We start from the raw sequence: 16,913 nt of genomic DNA, 5'->3' as shown, positions 1-16,913 counted from the left end.
GCGGCTAGTTACCGGCTCTTCTAGCTGGCAGTCAGTACTACTTCTTGTCTCATTGTGCTCGCTCGTGGATACCGAAAGTACGATCTCAATTCAAAATAATCGCGATACACTTGATTCGTTGACGACTCATGCGATTAATAGAATCGCAAAACTGTTTCTCAAGTGATTAATATGATCTAGACACTCTCATAGATCTTGTCATTTAATATCACACTCATACATGGAATAGCACGTTGATCAAATTGTATATTAAATAAAACTTATTTGCAACGTTCCAAGTTCTTCCCATCGCTTATTTCTCAAGGATCCTTTACACGCAGAGAATAATAATGAGGAGAAAAGATTGAGCGCGTTTCGCGGCCAGTCGATGGTGGCGCTGCGGGTCGAATCTTCATTGCCAACGTAACAGACTTGTTCAGAAACTTAGCCGCCTCAGAATCACTGCGACCAAGTGTACGAAGCCGCGTGTCCCCCTTTACTAATATTATACTTAATGGGACTCGGGGGAAATGCGGGTCACATTATCCAACGACTTATGGGGATTACGGCCCGCTGTATAAGGCGTATACTATAGCGAGTATTCCGAATTTGGAAGCCGGTGGCTTCGAGCGATATGTACATTAAACCTACCTACCCTTGACGCCGGGAAGACGAGACGAGCCGGCATGAATAATGATCGGATAAGTTATATGTGTGCAAGTTACTGACAAAAGTAGGCAGGTGTCGTTTGCGGCTCTACCGTCAACTAAACTTCCGAACTAATAAAACTCGACCGACCGCTCTTCGTGCCTCGCTATCTGAATTCAACGCGGACTTTACAAAGTTGGTATTATAATAATGCGCTTCTTTTTCTCGCCCTGAAACATGCGCTACATTATTTATCCCACTTTTTAACCTCACGAAGCGATTCATAACAACGTGAAAATTCAACGGGAATTTGTCAAGCGTGGGAATAAATTCGACACAAGGGTGTTAAAATTTACATCTTATACTCGGCGTTAGTCGGAAAAACGTGGAAAATAAACTGGACAAAAAAAATAAAAATCGGACATTTCGATCAATATGTTGAACGAACGGCGATGGATACGCCTAAATTATACTTCGTTCTAATTCGAAAAAGTGAATCATTTTCTACAAAATGGTTTTGGACACTTTTTTTACCGATCTATTTCAGTTGATCCATGATAGGAGCGAACGAATTTGTCGTTATTCTTACTTAGAAAAAAATCAAACACAAATGTGATAAGTATTTTTTAATTACAACTACGATCACAAATCAAATTACATTTGTAATTACAAAATCGAATTGGAACTTACATATTTCATTTTGCCTGAATTATAAAATGCAAATACATTTGATCGCAGAAATTTCATGTGTTTTACTATTGTCTTAGTTGTACAATCAGTTACACTTGTTATTTCCATTTTTCAATTAACTAATTACAATTCTTTTCATCGATGCTTGAGAACTCTCCGTTCAAATGCAGCAGGTATATGCAACCAAACATGAAATGCAGCCACTTTAATTAAATGTAATATAACAGTGACGAGAAAGTTGAAAACAGAGAAAAATTGGATCAAAATATTTTTTATAATTACGTTAAGTGGTCGTACATTGAAAAGTTGTCTATTACGCGGAGCAAAACTTTCATTCGAATTTAACAAATTGTAGATACAATCCGTAAGGCGTTGGGCAGAAATTAGTGGATGATATTGACCCATTCTCTTCCGTTGTTTCTACTTCACATCCCGCTATTTCCCGACTGTTTGTACGTAATTTTTCGTTCGCCTATTTTTCCTGCTAATTGCTAAAACAGCCGACACGCAACGCACGAATCAGATGGCGTGTTTTCGTGGATTGCGTGCGAGGACGTTGTGTCACGACACACGGCATTATAAATTCATTCCCTACCACTTTTCCCTCGACGTTTGTTTCGTCTTTTCTAAACACGTACTAATTAGGCTCCGTTACAGCCAAACAAACGAATTCGGAATTTTCAATCATCGACCGATATTTGCGAGAGCTGCAACAATTTTGCTGGTTGAATAGACAACAACTTGGTATTTTTTAATGTTCCGAAGATGCGGAAATTCCAGGCATTTTCCAGTTTTAACCCAATTAGCAACGAAAATATGAAGAAATAAAGCTTTGAAGGAATTCAATTTCAAGCAATCTCAGTTTGTGTCTCACTTGATATGACTAACTTTTTTTTTGGAAAAAAAAAAAAAATGGGGTAAAAAGCGCCAAAATTTTTCGTGTAATTAAACGACGCTCTTGCGTATTCTGTTTCAGCTGAGTTATGCCGACACACATCCGATGTTCACGCAGGACAGTTTTCCCAATTTCTTCAGGGTGGTGCCGTCGGAAAATGCGTTCAACGCGCCACGAGTGGCGCTGCTTCAGCATTTTAACTGGACCAGAGTCGGCACGATTTATCAAAACGAGCCGAGATACGCACTGGTAAGTTAATGCGAAGCCATGTTTCAATCGGAATCGCGGCTGATATCGAACGTCCGTCCGTCGTCTGCTACAATATAATGCGCATGCGCTAAAATCCGAGAGCAGTTGTTTGCCAGGGTTACCAACCGTCACGAACCTAACCTCAAAAACGTTCACAGTTGTCGCTATTAGTTGTGCTCAACACCGACAGCTGTCAAAATTTTTGAAGTTACACCCATCGCGGCTAATTGTCGTCTGAATTTGTCCCAGCTCGTTGCTCTGACAAACAACTGCTCTCGGTTTGTAGGCCACGTTCGTTAATTATATTCCAGAAGATTCCATCCAAGTTCAATAACTGTTTTTACATTTCGAACGTTTCGAAAATTGCGAGAGTTGTTTTTAGTTTTAAACTTTCGAATAATGACGTCACAATGAAACTTGGCCACAATGAAAATTATCTATTGTCCATCGATTTCTACGATTTTGCAAATTGACATTAATAAACAGTTGACATATTAGTAAAATATACTGAATAATATAAATTATATATATACGCGGAGAAAATTACCCTCAACGTGCGAAATTGATATAAAATCAAGAAAGAACAAAAAAAAAAAAAAAAAATTAAAAAAAATTTTTTAAAATGGCGCAGCTAATCAGGGAAATGATACGCTTTGGCAAGATGCTCTTCGTGCAAAGGAACTTCAAATTCCACTGCTAACTTTGATGCTTCACGTTTCTAAAAACACACACCGCCTTTTGTTCACCGGCATCGTTATGATAGTTGAAAATGCAACAACCCTCCTTCAATGCTTGACTCGAGAGTGCTCGCTGCCTTGTTAATAAGCCTTAATTAGACGAATCCTGAATTCATAGAGTCCCGTGAATGGTTTCAGTGTCTATTCACTGGTCGAACGGATCTACTTGATTACTTCTTCTTGTTGTGTTGTTTTCTGCCGCGGGATTCAAATCCAAACAAACTCATTCAGTTTCGCATTCTCCTTCACATTCGTTCACAGCCTTTCACGATGTTTTCTTTTTTTTTTTTTTTTCTTTCATCTTTTTCTCAACACTGTGCAAGTATAAAAATAAATCATGGTAATTCAGGATTCACTGGATACTTACTCAGTGTTTTAATTTCGCTGATTCCCTCTTCAAAAAATCTTTTTCTTCGCAATGTCTTTGCGAATTTTTATGAAATATTCAGTTCCAGAGTTTTTTTTTTGCTTTATTTTTCTCACGACAAAAATTTTCACTAGGGTTAATTAGAATTTCTTTAGTCTTATTACGGCCCCAGTGAACACAATTATGTCAAACTGATGTCAGAATCACGTCATGTCACGTCATAATTTACGTAAGATGTGAGTCATATATGAGTCACATATGACTCATAATTTTCCATTTCCTGACGTAAGATTCTTACGTAAGATAAATGACGTAAATATGACCTCCAATTGACATCATTATGACTTGACTGGCGTCAAAATGACATAACTCTGATGTCATAGAGAAGTAAAGTCGGTACCGGAAGCTTACAAAAATATGACGTCCAACTGACGTACTTGTTATTTAGCTGACGTCAAGATGACTTGAATTTGAGGTAAAATGGTGATATAAAGTTGCGTCCAATGCTTAAAAAATTGTGACGTCTGGCTGACATGATTATAATTTACCTGACGTCTCGATGACACAACTCTGATGTCATAGTGACAAAAATTATTCGAGAATGCTTATAATAATATAACTGTTACAACAGACCTTGTAAAGTCAAAATGTTTGTATTTTTCATTTATAAATAGTGATTATTTTGTTACTGTACCTCTATTACAATGTACCGTCGTGACATTAGTATTATGTCACTCGTATGTGAAAGAATGACCGGAACTGATACTTAAGTATGACGTTCATCGTACATCAATTTTACGTAAAAATATGAGTTGTTTCTTACGTAAGCATATGACGGTATTATGATATCCTTTTGACGTCAGAATATGACTTGTAATTTATGTAAATGTGTGATTTATTTCTTACGTAGATAATATATAAATTTATGACTTTGGTGTGACGTCGCACATACGATAAGGATAAGACATAATATTTAAGTAATATTTAAGCAACAATTATGACGTCGTATAAAAGTCAAATTTTAGGTCAGTACTATGTCATAATGATGTCATACTACATGACATCATATCAGAGTCATCATTAAAGTCATTTTTATGTTATATCTATGTAAAAATTCGATGATCTTTATGTGACCTATCTATGACGTCATATGAAGGTAACGTGTTCACTGGGGCATAACTTGGAAAGCAAAACAGCAAGACTTGCCAGTTATTGACACCCTGATATGACTTTTCGTCGTTCTTAACCTACAAATATAGGATTCTCGAATGCTATTCTCACCGTGTTGTTGTCAGTCATCCGGTATTAAATCAGGAACTAAGAATACATCTCGGTTATATGAATAAGTAACCTGAAATGTCGCGGTTTGTTCGAATACACGTAGAATTAGCCAAAGGAAGCTTCCAGGTCACACAAAGTTGAAATAAATCCGATTATACGTGGCTGTGGTCGGTGTTTAATTATTAATAGCTGCATTTATCGAACACCGAACATTTTTCCCTGTGTAATTCATGCGGAAATATTTATCGGATTATTTTCTGAAAACTTTTTTAGGTCACACCGAAGAACCGTGAAATATTCTATTGAAAGTCCGATAGACTTTTTCATTTCTATACCCATCTCGACAGATTATCGAAATTCGAATATTGTATACGAAGATTATAATTATCACAGATTATGTGGAGATTTTTCACACTTTTGTAGAATTTCACCAGACGTTTGAAAGACAAAAATGAACCTTTAATATAAAAAGTCCAAAGTAAATATAAGAGTTTGTCAGAAGATTTTGCGCAACTTTTCTTAGAAGAAAAATAAAGACTGTTTCCAACTTTGATCTGAAATAATTCTTCTCTAATTTTTCTGAAGAGCGTAAAAAAATTTTCTCCTTAAATTTCAGTGAAAAAAAAAAAACAAAAAAACAACCCCCAAGAATATGTCAAAGTTTTCCACAAAATCTTTGCGACTGTACTCTGTCCTTGACATTGAAATTTGAAGATGTTTTCACTATCGCGTAATTCAATGTAATAAAAAGTTCCGTGGTTTTTAAAGAATATTTTTCGTTTTTTAGAATAATTTAGTAAATATTCGAAGAGAAATAAATTAGAAACACATTTTTCTACCTGTAGTTTCTACTCGTGAGTTTGAACAGCGATACTGACGTGGAACCTCATTGAATAGTTTCTGGTCGCTTATACTGGGTCAAGTTAAGGGTAAACTTGTTTCCCAAGGGCTCTTAACGATATGCCAACATGCGTACCTGTTGTGTGACGTATATGCCTGCATGCTTCAGTTATATTTGAGGAGCGTTGCCCTACTTTATTACTTCGCCGCGAGCTTGAACTTTGCTGCACGTCGTCTGTTGTCACAGATTTCCGAAACGAGGATACTGCCGAATTGTTCATGAAATCCTCAATTTTATTAAATTTGATTAGCTACAAGAAAAATCAAATAATAACAGCCGTAACAATAATCCTAGCCTTCCGACAAGCAACATTCAAATATCCTTCAAATAATTCCACACGTATTTATTAAGGGATCATCCCAATGTAATGGTTCGAAAAATAGTTGATTTATCGGTTTTTTTTCATCATTAAAATACGCTAATCGGTCTGATTTTTTTTTTTTATGTCTAATCAATGCACTCGTGAAGAACAGAAAATAAATTTTTTAACGTACATTTTTTATTTTACATTTTTTGTTACGGTTGGAAATACCTTGAAATTAAGATTTGTTCCAAAAATATCATGAAAACCTTGTAAAAACGTCTTCCAGATTTTGAATGAAAAAGTTTTGAGAAACATTTCGAGAAACGATGTATAAGATTGAGAAAGTTGCTATTTTCTGTAAGTTTTTTGAAATACTCCGGCCGATTTCTGAATATTTTTTTTTTTTTTTTGATCCAGTCGACTCGCACGTAAAATAATCAGAATATTATATCTAAAAAAATATTCAGAATTAGTAAGACTTTTCGTCAAGTATCGTGTTCAAATTTTTTGTTACTATTCAGAATTTGGTTAAAAAAATATTATAAAATACTTTGTTCAAAATCCTGTAAGAATTATGTCGAGCTGTTTATTTTTTTTTTTTTTTGTTTTTTTTTTTACATTGTTCAAAGTAAACTTCAAAATCTATCTTTGCAAAAACGATAGAAAAGTGACGTAGCGGTACTTAATAACAGTAGTAAAATGTATGTGATTTTGGAGAGAAGTTAACAGGAAATCGATAAAAAGGAATATGGCGAGTATAACGACTAATTGATTCTCGATGGCGATGGGAGGGGAAAAAAAATCTGTGTGTTTCATGCGCGGGGCTGCAGGTTGATTACACAATTAGTCTCGGGGCATTCATATTGTCGTTTGACGAAGATGTATCGCTGTCAAAGTCAGCCGGGTGATTTTGTCGATAATATTAGAAATTCCATTCAATCAACCCGTAATATCGGGTTTCACAGTTACGCGGTCTTGATGAATACAATCCACCCTGAAAAACTGCGTCAAAATATCGCGCTGTGTGAAAAAACGAAATTTTTTTTTCGGAATTCCTGCGATTTTAAATTAAATCGGAAGCAAAATCAGCGTAAAATTATGCCGCGTGATTTTACTCGAACGAAAAATAGCGTTTGAACCGCCAATATTCGGAGCATTCCATGCCAACTCACAGAAATTTTGACCGCGCCATTTTTAATCTCGATTCAATTTCTTTCAGCCGGTAGTAATACTTTTAAAAATCATGATTTTTTGTCTCTCGTTTTTTCATGCAATGGTTTTTGAATCACGAATAATAAAACATTTTTCGTAGCTTCAAGTTTTTTTTTAAATTTTGGACTAATTCTCAAGTATTTCAATTTTCCTTCCGATCATTTTAATATCGGTTTCACAATAGGATCGTAATTTCTTCACCGATATTTTGCATTTGGAAAATTTTTGTTTTGCTAGAATCGTTAAGCATTCGAACGTTTCTAGGATCTTCGGAAATATTCAAATTTTATTATAAATATAAAAATTAATTCTCTGTTTTTTTTCAAATCGATTTTCAGGCTTTTGGAAATATGTATTTATTTAGATTCAATTTCATCCTGCTTATCATTCTAAAACACTTTCTGTAAAGTCGAAAATATTCTAAAATTTTTACCATATTTTCAAATCTACAGAATATACTGTTTCACCTTTATCATAAATTATGCAAAGTATCGCAAAGAAAAAAACAAACAAGAAAAACAAATCAATTAATCGTGAAATCGATCTTGAAGTAATTGATAAAACAAATCATGTTCTTATAAGTTCTTTCGAGGATTTCAAAAAAGATCAAACTAAAAATTTTTCTTGAATATACTCATAAATCAACAATTGTAGCATAAAAAAATTCGGTGTTTTAGAACCGCTTCCATGACCCAAAAAAGTTTCACATCGAATCAGAAGCGGTTAGGTAAAAACCTGATGGATAGATGGAAATACGATTATAGCTTATTAACCTGTTTCAACTAAAGAAATTTTTGCCAATGGAGTAATAATAATAATAATAATAATAATAACAATAATAATATCAATAATAATAATTCCTAGGCGAAAACTGCAAAAAAAAACAACAAAAAACCTTGCGTATCTAATTAATTCCACCGACAATTGAGGTATAAAAATTGGTTCGCAGGTATTTTCGGAAAATAGTCGCCTGCGGGTCGGTCTTAAAAAGTTTACGTCAGTTCCGCGCGCCCATTTCGGGGTAAACGCCCCTGTAAGCCGCGAAAAAGGAGGAATTAGTAGTACCTGGTTCGTTTTATGGTTCACCCTAAATTACATCGAGCCCTTAGTTACGCTAAAGCGACTAGCAAGTCGTTACCCAGCGCTAATAGCCCAAGGAAAATACATACACACCCGTAAAATTCATGGGCTCAATGTCTGGTCTTGTCCAATATGAAGGGCCGCACGACAAAGTTTTCCTATTCGTCGGAGAAACTCAATTTCTTTAGATAACGAAAATAAATTAAAATTTTCGCAAACGCGGAAGGAATTCTTCGAAAAATTGTAAGCTTGTAGGATTTGGTAAACGAAACTGAATCGGGAAAAGGGAAATAATTTTTTCTTTTAATTCAGCTGAATAAATCTGACGAGATTTCTGAAAGAATATTTTTGATAAAACTGAAATTATGAATATCTTTCACAGATATTTTCATAAATTATCAAACAATTTTCATAGAAAAATTTGCCGAAATTTATTTCCTGCATCGAAATTGAGACGTTTGTACAGAATAACTGGAAATTATTGGAATTCGTCAGAAGTTCTAAAGGAAAATTGACAAAATGTTATAATTCTTATTCTGTGTAGATTCGTAGAATTTTTAGACATTGCCGAAAGTCACTTTTGCCTAGGCTTAAGCTCGTGTACTTAGTAATCCTACCTTTACCGACCGAGTAAACTCAGACTTTTTCTTCTTATATTAAACAAACAAACAAACTTAGCATCTTTTATTTACGAAATTATTGTAATTTCTAGTTCTCGTCTAGTGACCTCAGTATTGCATGAAAACAGTCTCACAATGGCTCATTTTACTCCTCGTTCTTTCCGAATTTGCGTGAAATATCTAAGCTCTGCTCTTTTGCAGCCCCCAAAGCGCGGAAAATGTGGGAATAGTAACGCGTGTCTAAAAACCACAAATTCTTTTGGCGATTTTCGGGATATCGGTAACTTTTCTGAATACGTTAATTCAATATTATAAGAAGAAGAAGGGCGAGTTTGCTCGGTCGGTAAGGGTAGGACTACTATATGATCTTAAATCGAAAAAACCGATTTTTGGTAAAAACAGTGCTTAAGCACTTTTGTTGCGCGGCCCTTCACACGAGCTTACCGACTTTGCACTATACCCTTCTGTTTTTTGGGGTCAAAATGGCGGTGGCTCTGCCATATTTCCCTCGGGCTTCTACGCGCCGCATCCCTAGATTATATGATTAATGCCATACGGCCTACCGAGTCTGTGTCCCGAAGCGATTATCGCATTTTCGATCGAAGATCGTTTCCTGGAGATTATAATTAATTCATACGGGCCATTCTTTGCCGAGTCGACCAGCTTTTTAGGGAAATTTTTTCAGTTACTGTACTCTTATGCCTATTTACGAAATATTTATTTTCGTACATCAAAAGAGAACCAAATAATGAAAAAAATTACAAAAACAAAATCAAGAGAACGAATCGAAAGTAGGTATCTTGAGGATTAAATACTGGATGGAACTATGAGAAGTTGTCAATATTCGTGACTCGCAAACAATTACATAAAAAAAAAAAAACGAAGATAAAAAGAAAATTTACAGGACTCGTTGTTGGCCCTTAAAATTTCAAAGTTACGGCAATTTCAAATGTAACAGAGTCATAATTAAAGATTTTTGAAACGTCCGATTTCTTGAAAATAAAATTACAGTTTGGCCTAACCTAGAAAATTTGTATAACTCCTTTAGTTCTTAAACTTGATGGCGAGATTTTTTTTTTTTTTTTCTCATCCTGCCTCACTCTTTATGTCAACTTTAAATACAAATAAAATGTCAGGTTTTCTGTCAAGGATTCTAGAGAACCTTGACTTCTACTAGGTTGACCTTTAAGCGAGAGACTTTTTTTCGAAACATTTACGATTCGATTAAGAACGAAATGAAGAAACCGGAGCCACTGACAATCATCGAAATCCGGATGTATAAACGATATAATATATTTCTACGACGTGATATAATTTATTTGAAAGACGGGGAAAAAGGAGACGGATTCGGGCTCGTAACTGTCAAATGATAAAACATGTATCTCTGCCCTTTGGAGGGTGATTCTTAGAGGTATAGACACAATACAACCTCGCCGACAATGGAAGCTAACGGATATTGCTTCCTCCGTTCCTCCGTTAGCCTTGCGCGAGGCATCAAAATAAAATATGCTCACCCCTGAAAGAGGAGAAGAGAGGAGGCGAACTCACGTCCCGGTAATACTTTGATTCAGCAACTTTCTCATTTTTTTTTTCCCCTTTTCTCTTCATTTCTTTTACTCTTTCTTCTGTTTTTTTTACTCCTCCTCCTTCGTATCTACCTCCCTCGTCCCTCTTCGAGGCATGATATGAAATCCAACAATATGGCACGCTGATACGACGCTCGGTTATGTCGGAGATCAAATTTTCGTCTAGCAGCACCGCCACAGAATCACTTCAGTGTCAACGGTACTCAATACGTCAAAAAATGTACCACGGCTTGCCGAATTTCTAACAAATCACTTGTCACAATACTGCGGTTGAAACAAATTTTCAGTGCAGTTTATCTAGCGATCGTTTCTGAGCTGACATTTTTTCAGCGCATGAGATTCCTTCTTGCAGAATAATCTGTCAGAATTTGAAAAATACCCTTACTTATGATACACATATATTCGTATATTGGAATTTAGAAATTTTTTTTCCCAAATATCATTTCCAGATACGTACACGTTCTTTGTTCCTGTTACGATGTCTAATTGTTAAAACAAATCTACCACGATTTTTTTTTTTTTTTTCAAATTTCAATGAATCCGTGAGACAGTTTGGTGAAAATATCTACGTACATCGTTTTAAATTCAAAGGCTTGAAAATACAGATTTGATTGCATGTTTTTTCTTTTTTTTTTTTTTTTGATTCATGCCATTTACCGTCACACCGGGAAAGCAAGCATCGACTATCAATACCAGTATACCTATTCAGAAGTTTATCTATTCTGCGCTTTGAACGAGAACGAACCGAATGTATGAAACTTCCCGTCGTGGTCGTAATATGCTGGTGACAGCGGTGGGATATGACATATTCTGGCAGTAAAGCTTCGTGGTTTCCCCTCAGATAGGAGTCAAAATAAAATAAAAACTATATCAAATATCGTTCGGCTGGATCAATCGCTCACCTTTTCCGCGGATCATGAAAACAGCACAAAAACGTGAAAGATCTGTTTGAGGTGGAATTCACGAATATATTTAACTAGAAATCGTGTTTGATTCTCTACCCTTTATTTTACATCACGTCGGATAGTCATGAGAGTTTCGAGTGAATCCAGGCAAACTTTGCATCGTCTGAAAAGCAATGAAAAAGTGCATGTTTTCAATAAAAAAAAATCATCGATGTCCATTCATATCGCTTGTATAGTTGAAGCAATGATAACAAAAACTCGGTTTTGGAATACCTGTAAGTATCGGTTTTTGTGAGAAAAAGTAATGATAATAGACGCACAGATGAATTAACATTTTTTGGGGCAAAAATAAAAAATCTGGTTTAAATTTTTCAAAGAACGACGTATAATTTTTTCATTCATTCGAATTTTTGGTCCTGATCTTCCTGGGTGATTTGATGCAAAGTCGGATCATGTAGTGTAAAATTTCTCGAATATATTTGAAAAATGAGCCCAAAAACTTCAGGATCGGATCAAACAATTTAGAGTTCAATTATTTTAATCGTTTTAATTATGAAACTTTACTCAAATTACTGATACCTTAGCTTCTGTTATTCGGGTTTGTTTACATCTATTTCGTTAAAATAAGTTAGAGTTTTATCTAGCGGTTTTATCTCTAATCCTGACTTCCTGAATCGAAACGATTCACGAATTCAAGCTCTTAAAGTACAATTTCATCCTGAAAATTGCCCAAAGAATCGGATCCTTGTTATTCTGAGCTGCCAGTCAGCAAGAAGAATTTGCGACGAAAACACGCCCGGATCTTTTATAACAACGGATCTTTGCTTTTTCAGGGCACATTGTACGGATGTTTTCACACACGCGGAGACAATTTGCGGAAAACAATCCGTGCAATGTTTTCCTGGGACGAGGAGGATGCGATAAGATGTTTGTTTTTCGTGAGACACGCGAGTCGCGGGCACCGCGGTAAACCGTCTCTAAATGAAAGGATATATTCCGCACGGGTTTGGGGGATAAACGAGGCTCTGGGAAAAGTAGGCCAACTTGCAATATCAGCGAGGGGTTGAAGACATCAAATTTAACGTCCACCACCGCTTATACAATTGGCATCCGAATTCTACGTTTATCTCTATGCTGATCTCGGCGTTTAGAAAATTTCCAACCACCTCGTCGTTTCTTGTCCAGCATCCCCCGAATTCCGGCCTCACGTTACCGAAATTATTGTCACGTAATTACAGCGGAAAAAAAACCTGTATTTGTATTGTTAAATAAACATAAGGGAACAAGATCTTTTAAAACCTCAATAAATTTTTACCGTCAGTTGATAAAAACGCTTTCTGCATTTCGAAAACATCCAACCTCGTCGTCGTTTCTTTTCCAGTATCCCCCGAATTTTAACCCCGCGTTACCGGAAGTACTGTCACGTAATTAAAGATACGGAGATTTAGCCGAGCAGAGTCGCACATCGAATTTACCGATATGCGTTCGGCGCGCCATCTACCGGCAGTAGATAAGTGGCGTGTTGGCGCGCCAAGTTTGAAAGCAAGTTCTCAAGCAGCCTGTATTTCACTGCTTGAGATTTAACGTTATTCTTCTTTCATCGACCGTCCAAGTTTTCGGCGAAAACTGGTAAGACTCCGGAGAATATTTGTGCTCGCGGTGTGCAGAATTCAAAGTAGCGCCTTGAAAGCCATCAATATTTATCCATTTCGATCCTTCACTCTTCGAGTGTGCCACGGCACTCGAACCTCTTTTGTCGACGAGACGATGTCATCTCACTCGAGACGAGAGATTGCCTCGTATACATGACGGTGCCGATCAGCTATGCATATTTGCGCGGGAAACGAGACCGTGATTAAATTGATTCCTCGCACTTGATACTCTCCGGATGGATTCGAAAATCGAATGCAGTATGCCTGTTTTAATCGTGATCGAACATCCTATTCCTCTTCGTATCGCTTTGAAGAAATCTGACTTGAAGACGAACGTTTCCAATGTTTTCCGAAAAAACGTTATTCTCGATTTTTCTGAAGCAGACCACTCCGCATGACCTTGAATTTTTTTTTCTTCGCCTTGACAAAACTTTTCATTATTTGTAATGAAAATTTATTTATTCCGATAATTTCTAGGGGATTTTAAGAAACTCTAGAAAGTTTTCGAAGAGAACGCGTAATGTTTTGGGACTTCATTCTCTTCTGAAAAATTCATCAGATTTTCGATGGAAATTCAACGATATTAGAAAACGATCAAATTTATTTTACTGCCATAAAACTAGTGAAACTAGAATTATGAAAAGTTTTTTAACAGAAGTTTTCAAGGAATATCGTTATTTTTCGAGTACAAATCTGCCTCGATTAATTTTCCGCATCGAAAGTGAGATATTTTTTTATTAAATTTCTTTCAACTTATTAGAATTTGTTGGAAGTTTTTCAGAAACCTCAAAAAAAAAATGCACGTTCCGATTATATCCGTAGAAATTTCTGAATGTTTTTGGAATTAATTATTTTCAGAAAACTGATGCCAATTCTTTTTTTCATTCCAGGCTCACAACAGGCTGGTCGCTGATCTCGACGCTAATAGAATGGAGGTTGTGGAGACGCAGAGTTTTGCTACTGAGGTTTCCTCGGCTCTTGCAAAACTCAAGGAAAAAGACGTGCGCATTATTTTGGGAAACTTTGACGAGGTCTGGGCGAGAAGGATATTCTGCGAAGCTCACAAGTGGGTTTAATTTCAACAGATTTGGTTAGACTTGATCATTTCATCATTAATTCACCCTTGAATATCCGGTGGTAAAAATTTATCTGAAAAGTTCCTGATTCACGAAAATTTTCACATACCTCGGGGAATTTTTCGGTGAAATCTTCAGAGAGTTTTTATGGTATTGCAAGAAAAAAAAAATATCTCGCTTCGATAGCTTGAATACTACTCGATGAAATGCCTTTTTCGTCGGCGTTCTTTGAATATTTCAAATAGCTTTCAAGTCCGATTTTCCACAATAATAAGAGCTTTCATTTCACCGTTAAAAAATTTAAATTTACTCTCAAGCAAGAAACTTCGATTCTGACGATAATAAAATATGCACTTAAAAATCGGAATACATGTGTGTATATATGGTTTAAAAAGAAAAGGAATTCTTCCAAAAACGACTGAAGCTTTTTAGCGTACACGTCTGCATCTTACATCGAAGCGCACAAACGGATCGTGTGAAATATTCGAAAGGCGGGAATTCATCGTGTTAAAAAATCCAAGATTCTCGAAATTTCATTAAATGGGTAATTTTTCCTCAAAGGTAAAATATGAGTGACAGAGAATTACCCATCCGCGTATCCGAGCTCAATATAAAGTTGCGTTTTACAAGGGGGGAAAAAAGTTTGCGAACGGGGGTGCTAAAAGAAAAATGGCGGGCCGTCCCAACGTCTCATATATCTTACGACTTTGTTTTTGCCTCATGCGAAACGCAGGTTCGGGATGTACGGCAGGAAATATCAATGGGTCATAATGGGCACCTATGCCGAAGAGTGGTGGCTCAGGCCGGGCGGCGGATGCGCGCCATCCGAGCTTGCGGAAGCTCTACACGCCGCCATTTTGACCGATCTGCTTCCTCTCTCGACGGAACAGCAAATCACCGTATCCGGCATTGTGAGTATCATATATATATATATGTATATATCGTTTGCAAGATAATTTTCCTTTGTGAAAAAGAATCGCAGAAATTTTTGTATCTGTTTTAAAAAATCTTCTCATAAACACAAGTAATGCCGTGTATTCTGGGACAATTCCAAGAAACATTTCACACGCCAAAAAATTCTATTTTATATCTCTGTAGAAGATTCTAAGATTATTTCAATTTGTTGAAAAATTTTCAAAAAAATTTACAAACCGATGTGAAATTACATTGTCAACAAATTTGTAAAAGTTTCGCAAAAAAATTGATCACTTTCGATATGGTTGGTCGAAAAATTGTATTCCGTCAGGCGAAGAATTCAAAAGAACAACGACAACCGTTAAAGTCCAAATAACAATGCTCTGTAATGTTGTTACTTTGAATAAGAAAATTTTCAAAGTCTGCGATGATAGGTAGAAGTTTTTTTTAATAATAATATCTCCTCTAAATATCTGATCGTAAAAGTGTTCGACTTGTTCGGAAAGTAATCGGAGTACAAATACGAGACGTAATTGGTTCGGTTTGTAAGACTCTGTCAGAGTTTTGAGAATCTTACAGAAATATGTTAGCGAGTAATCAGAAATACTTATCCAACCGAAATGATATTGAGATTCATGATTACTGTGGATTGAGATAAAAAATGCAAATTACAATCAGGCTGCCTGAGGTGAGGAAATTCTACGGAGGATTAATATCCATCAGAAAATCCTCTGAATCTATCTCGGAATTCGAAAAAGTCTTAAAACTTATCAATCAATTCCCTATTTTACAGTAAGTTGAAAAGACGTAAATTGTAAAAAAAAAAAAAAGAAAAAACCATATTATGTTTAAAAATGCAATTTTTTCAAACGTAAAGCGATTCCCAATGTTCGAAATTTGTCATGACGCATACAAGCAATAGTATTTCAATCCGATTTTGACACGCTCCATTCATTGTGTAAATAATAGTTCAGAACGATTGGAATAAATCATCGCCCTCTGTGTCTCTCCGTTTTATACATCGGTTGTGTTATGTAAAATATTATATGCATGTGCGTTTCACCGTGCGTAAGATTTTCCCCTACTATCGGAAAGATAATATATCACTGCCAGCTGTTGGTAACATTCTACGTTTGAAAGGAGAAAAATTTTTCTTCAAAAACGAAATTATAACAATATATAATAGCAAATTCGGAACCGGAATTCAGCGAATTCAGGATTTATAGATACTGTTAAAATTTAAAATAATGCATAAAGTAATGAGATTTTTGAGTTAGTTAATCGGGATATAGAAACGTATAAAAATAGATCTCTGTTGGTAATTAATAATGGTCGAATTGTAAAATATATGTCGGTGAACCGAATTATCACTTTCAAGATTAAATACCTGAATAGTAACATTTTCATCCTCTAGTTTTGTACAGCGTTGCAAAACCTGCAGATCTGGATATCCTAACCTCTTTATCGCAAAAAAATTGTCCTCAATTTTGCAATAAAATTGATAAGCTTTCGATAATTTGTCCAATCAATTGTTTTGTTCTAGAAACATTTTTATTTCCGAATATCCGGAATCGAAAGCAATTCTCATATCTAAAAAATCCTATCTCACTATTTTTTTCATCATTTTCATTAGATCGATGGCCTGGTTTGAAATTTTTCCATCTTGAGAACAAACTCAAGAACTGTGACGTATTGAAATATACATTTTGTTTTTATCGAAATCCATTTCGTGACTGTCCTAAACTTGAGGATAAAAATTGTGTCGGTATCAGACCGAAGCAAACCCCAATTGTTAGATCATTACGGTTATTCCTCG

The 16,913-nt window shown here is 35.8% G+C and overlaps 1 protein-coding gene across 5 annotated transcripts in view; it reads left to right on the top strand.

The window, feature by feature from the left end:
- Nucleotides 1-16,913, top strand: part of LOC107225931 (gamma-aminobutyric acid type B receptor subunit 2) — a 188,139-nt gene that overhangs the window by 139,230 nt on the left and 31,996 nt on the right. For all 5 annotated transcript variants that reach the window (XM_046730734.1, XM_046730733.1, XM_046730732.1 and 2 more), the window contains exons 3-5: nucleotides 2,294-2,461; nucleotides 13,997-14,172; nucleotides 14,916-15,093. In XM_046730734.1, the coding sequence (XP_046586690.1) occupies nucleotides 2,294-2,461; nucleotides 13,997-14,172; nucleotides 14,916-15,093 (522 nt within the window). The remainder of the gene's footprint in view (nucleotides 1-2,293; nucleotides 2,462-13,996; nucleotides 14,173-14,915; nucleotides 15,094-16,913) is intronic.

The sequence above is a fragment of the Neodiprion lecontei genome, chromosome 2, assembly GCF_021901455.1.
Source record: "Neodiprion lecontei isolate iyNeoLeco1 chromosome 2, iyNeoLeco1.1, whole genome shotgun sequence".
Classification (NCBI taxonomy): domain Eukaryota; kingdom Metazoa; phylum Arthropoda; class Insecta; order Hymenoptera; family Diprionidae; genus Neodiprion; species Neodiprion lecontei.
The sequence above is the reverse complement of the archived record's forward strand: the minus strand, read 5'-3'. Positions and strand labels throughout refer to the sequence as shown.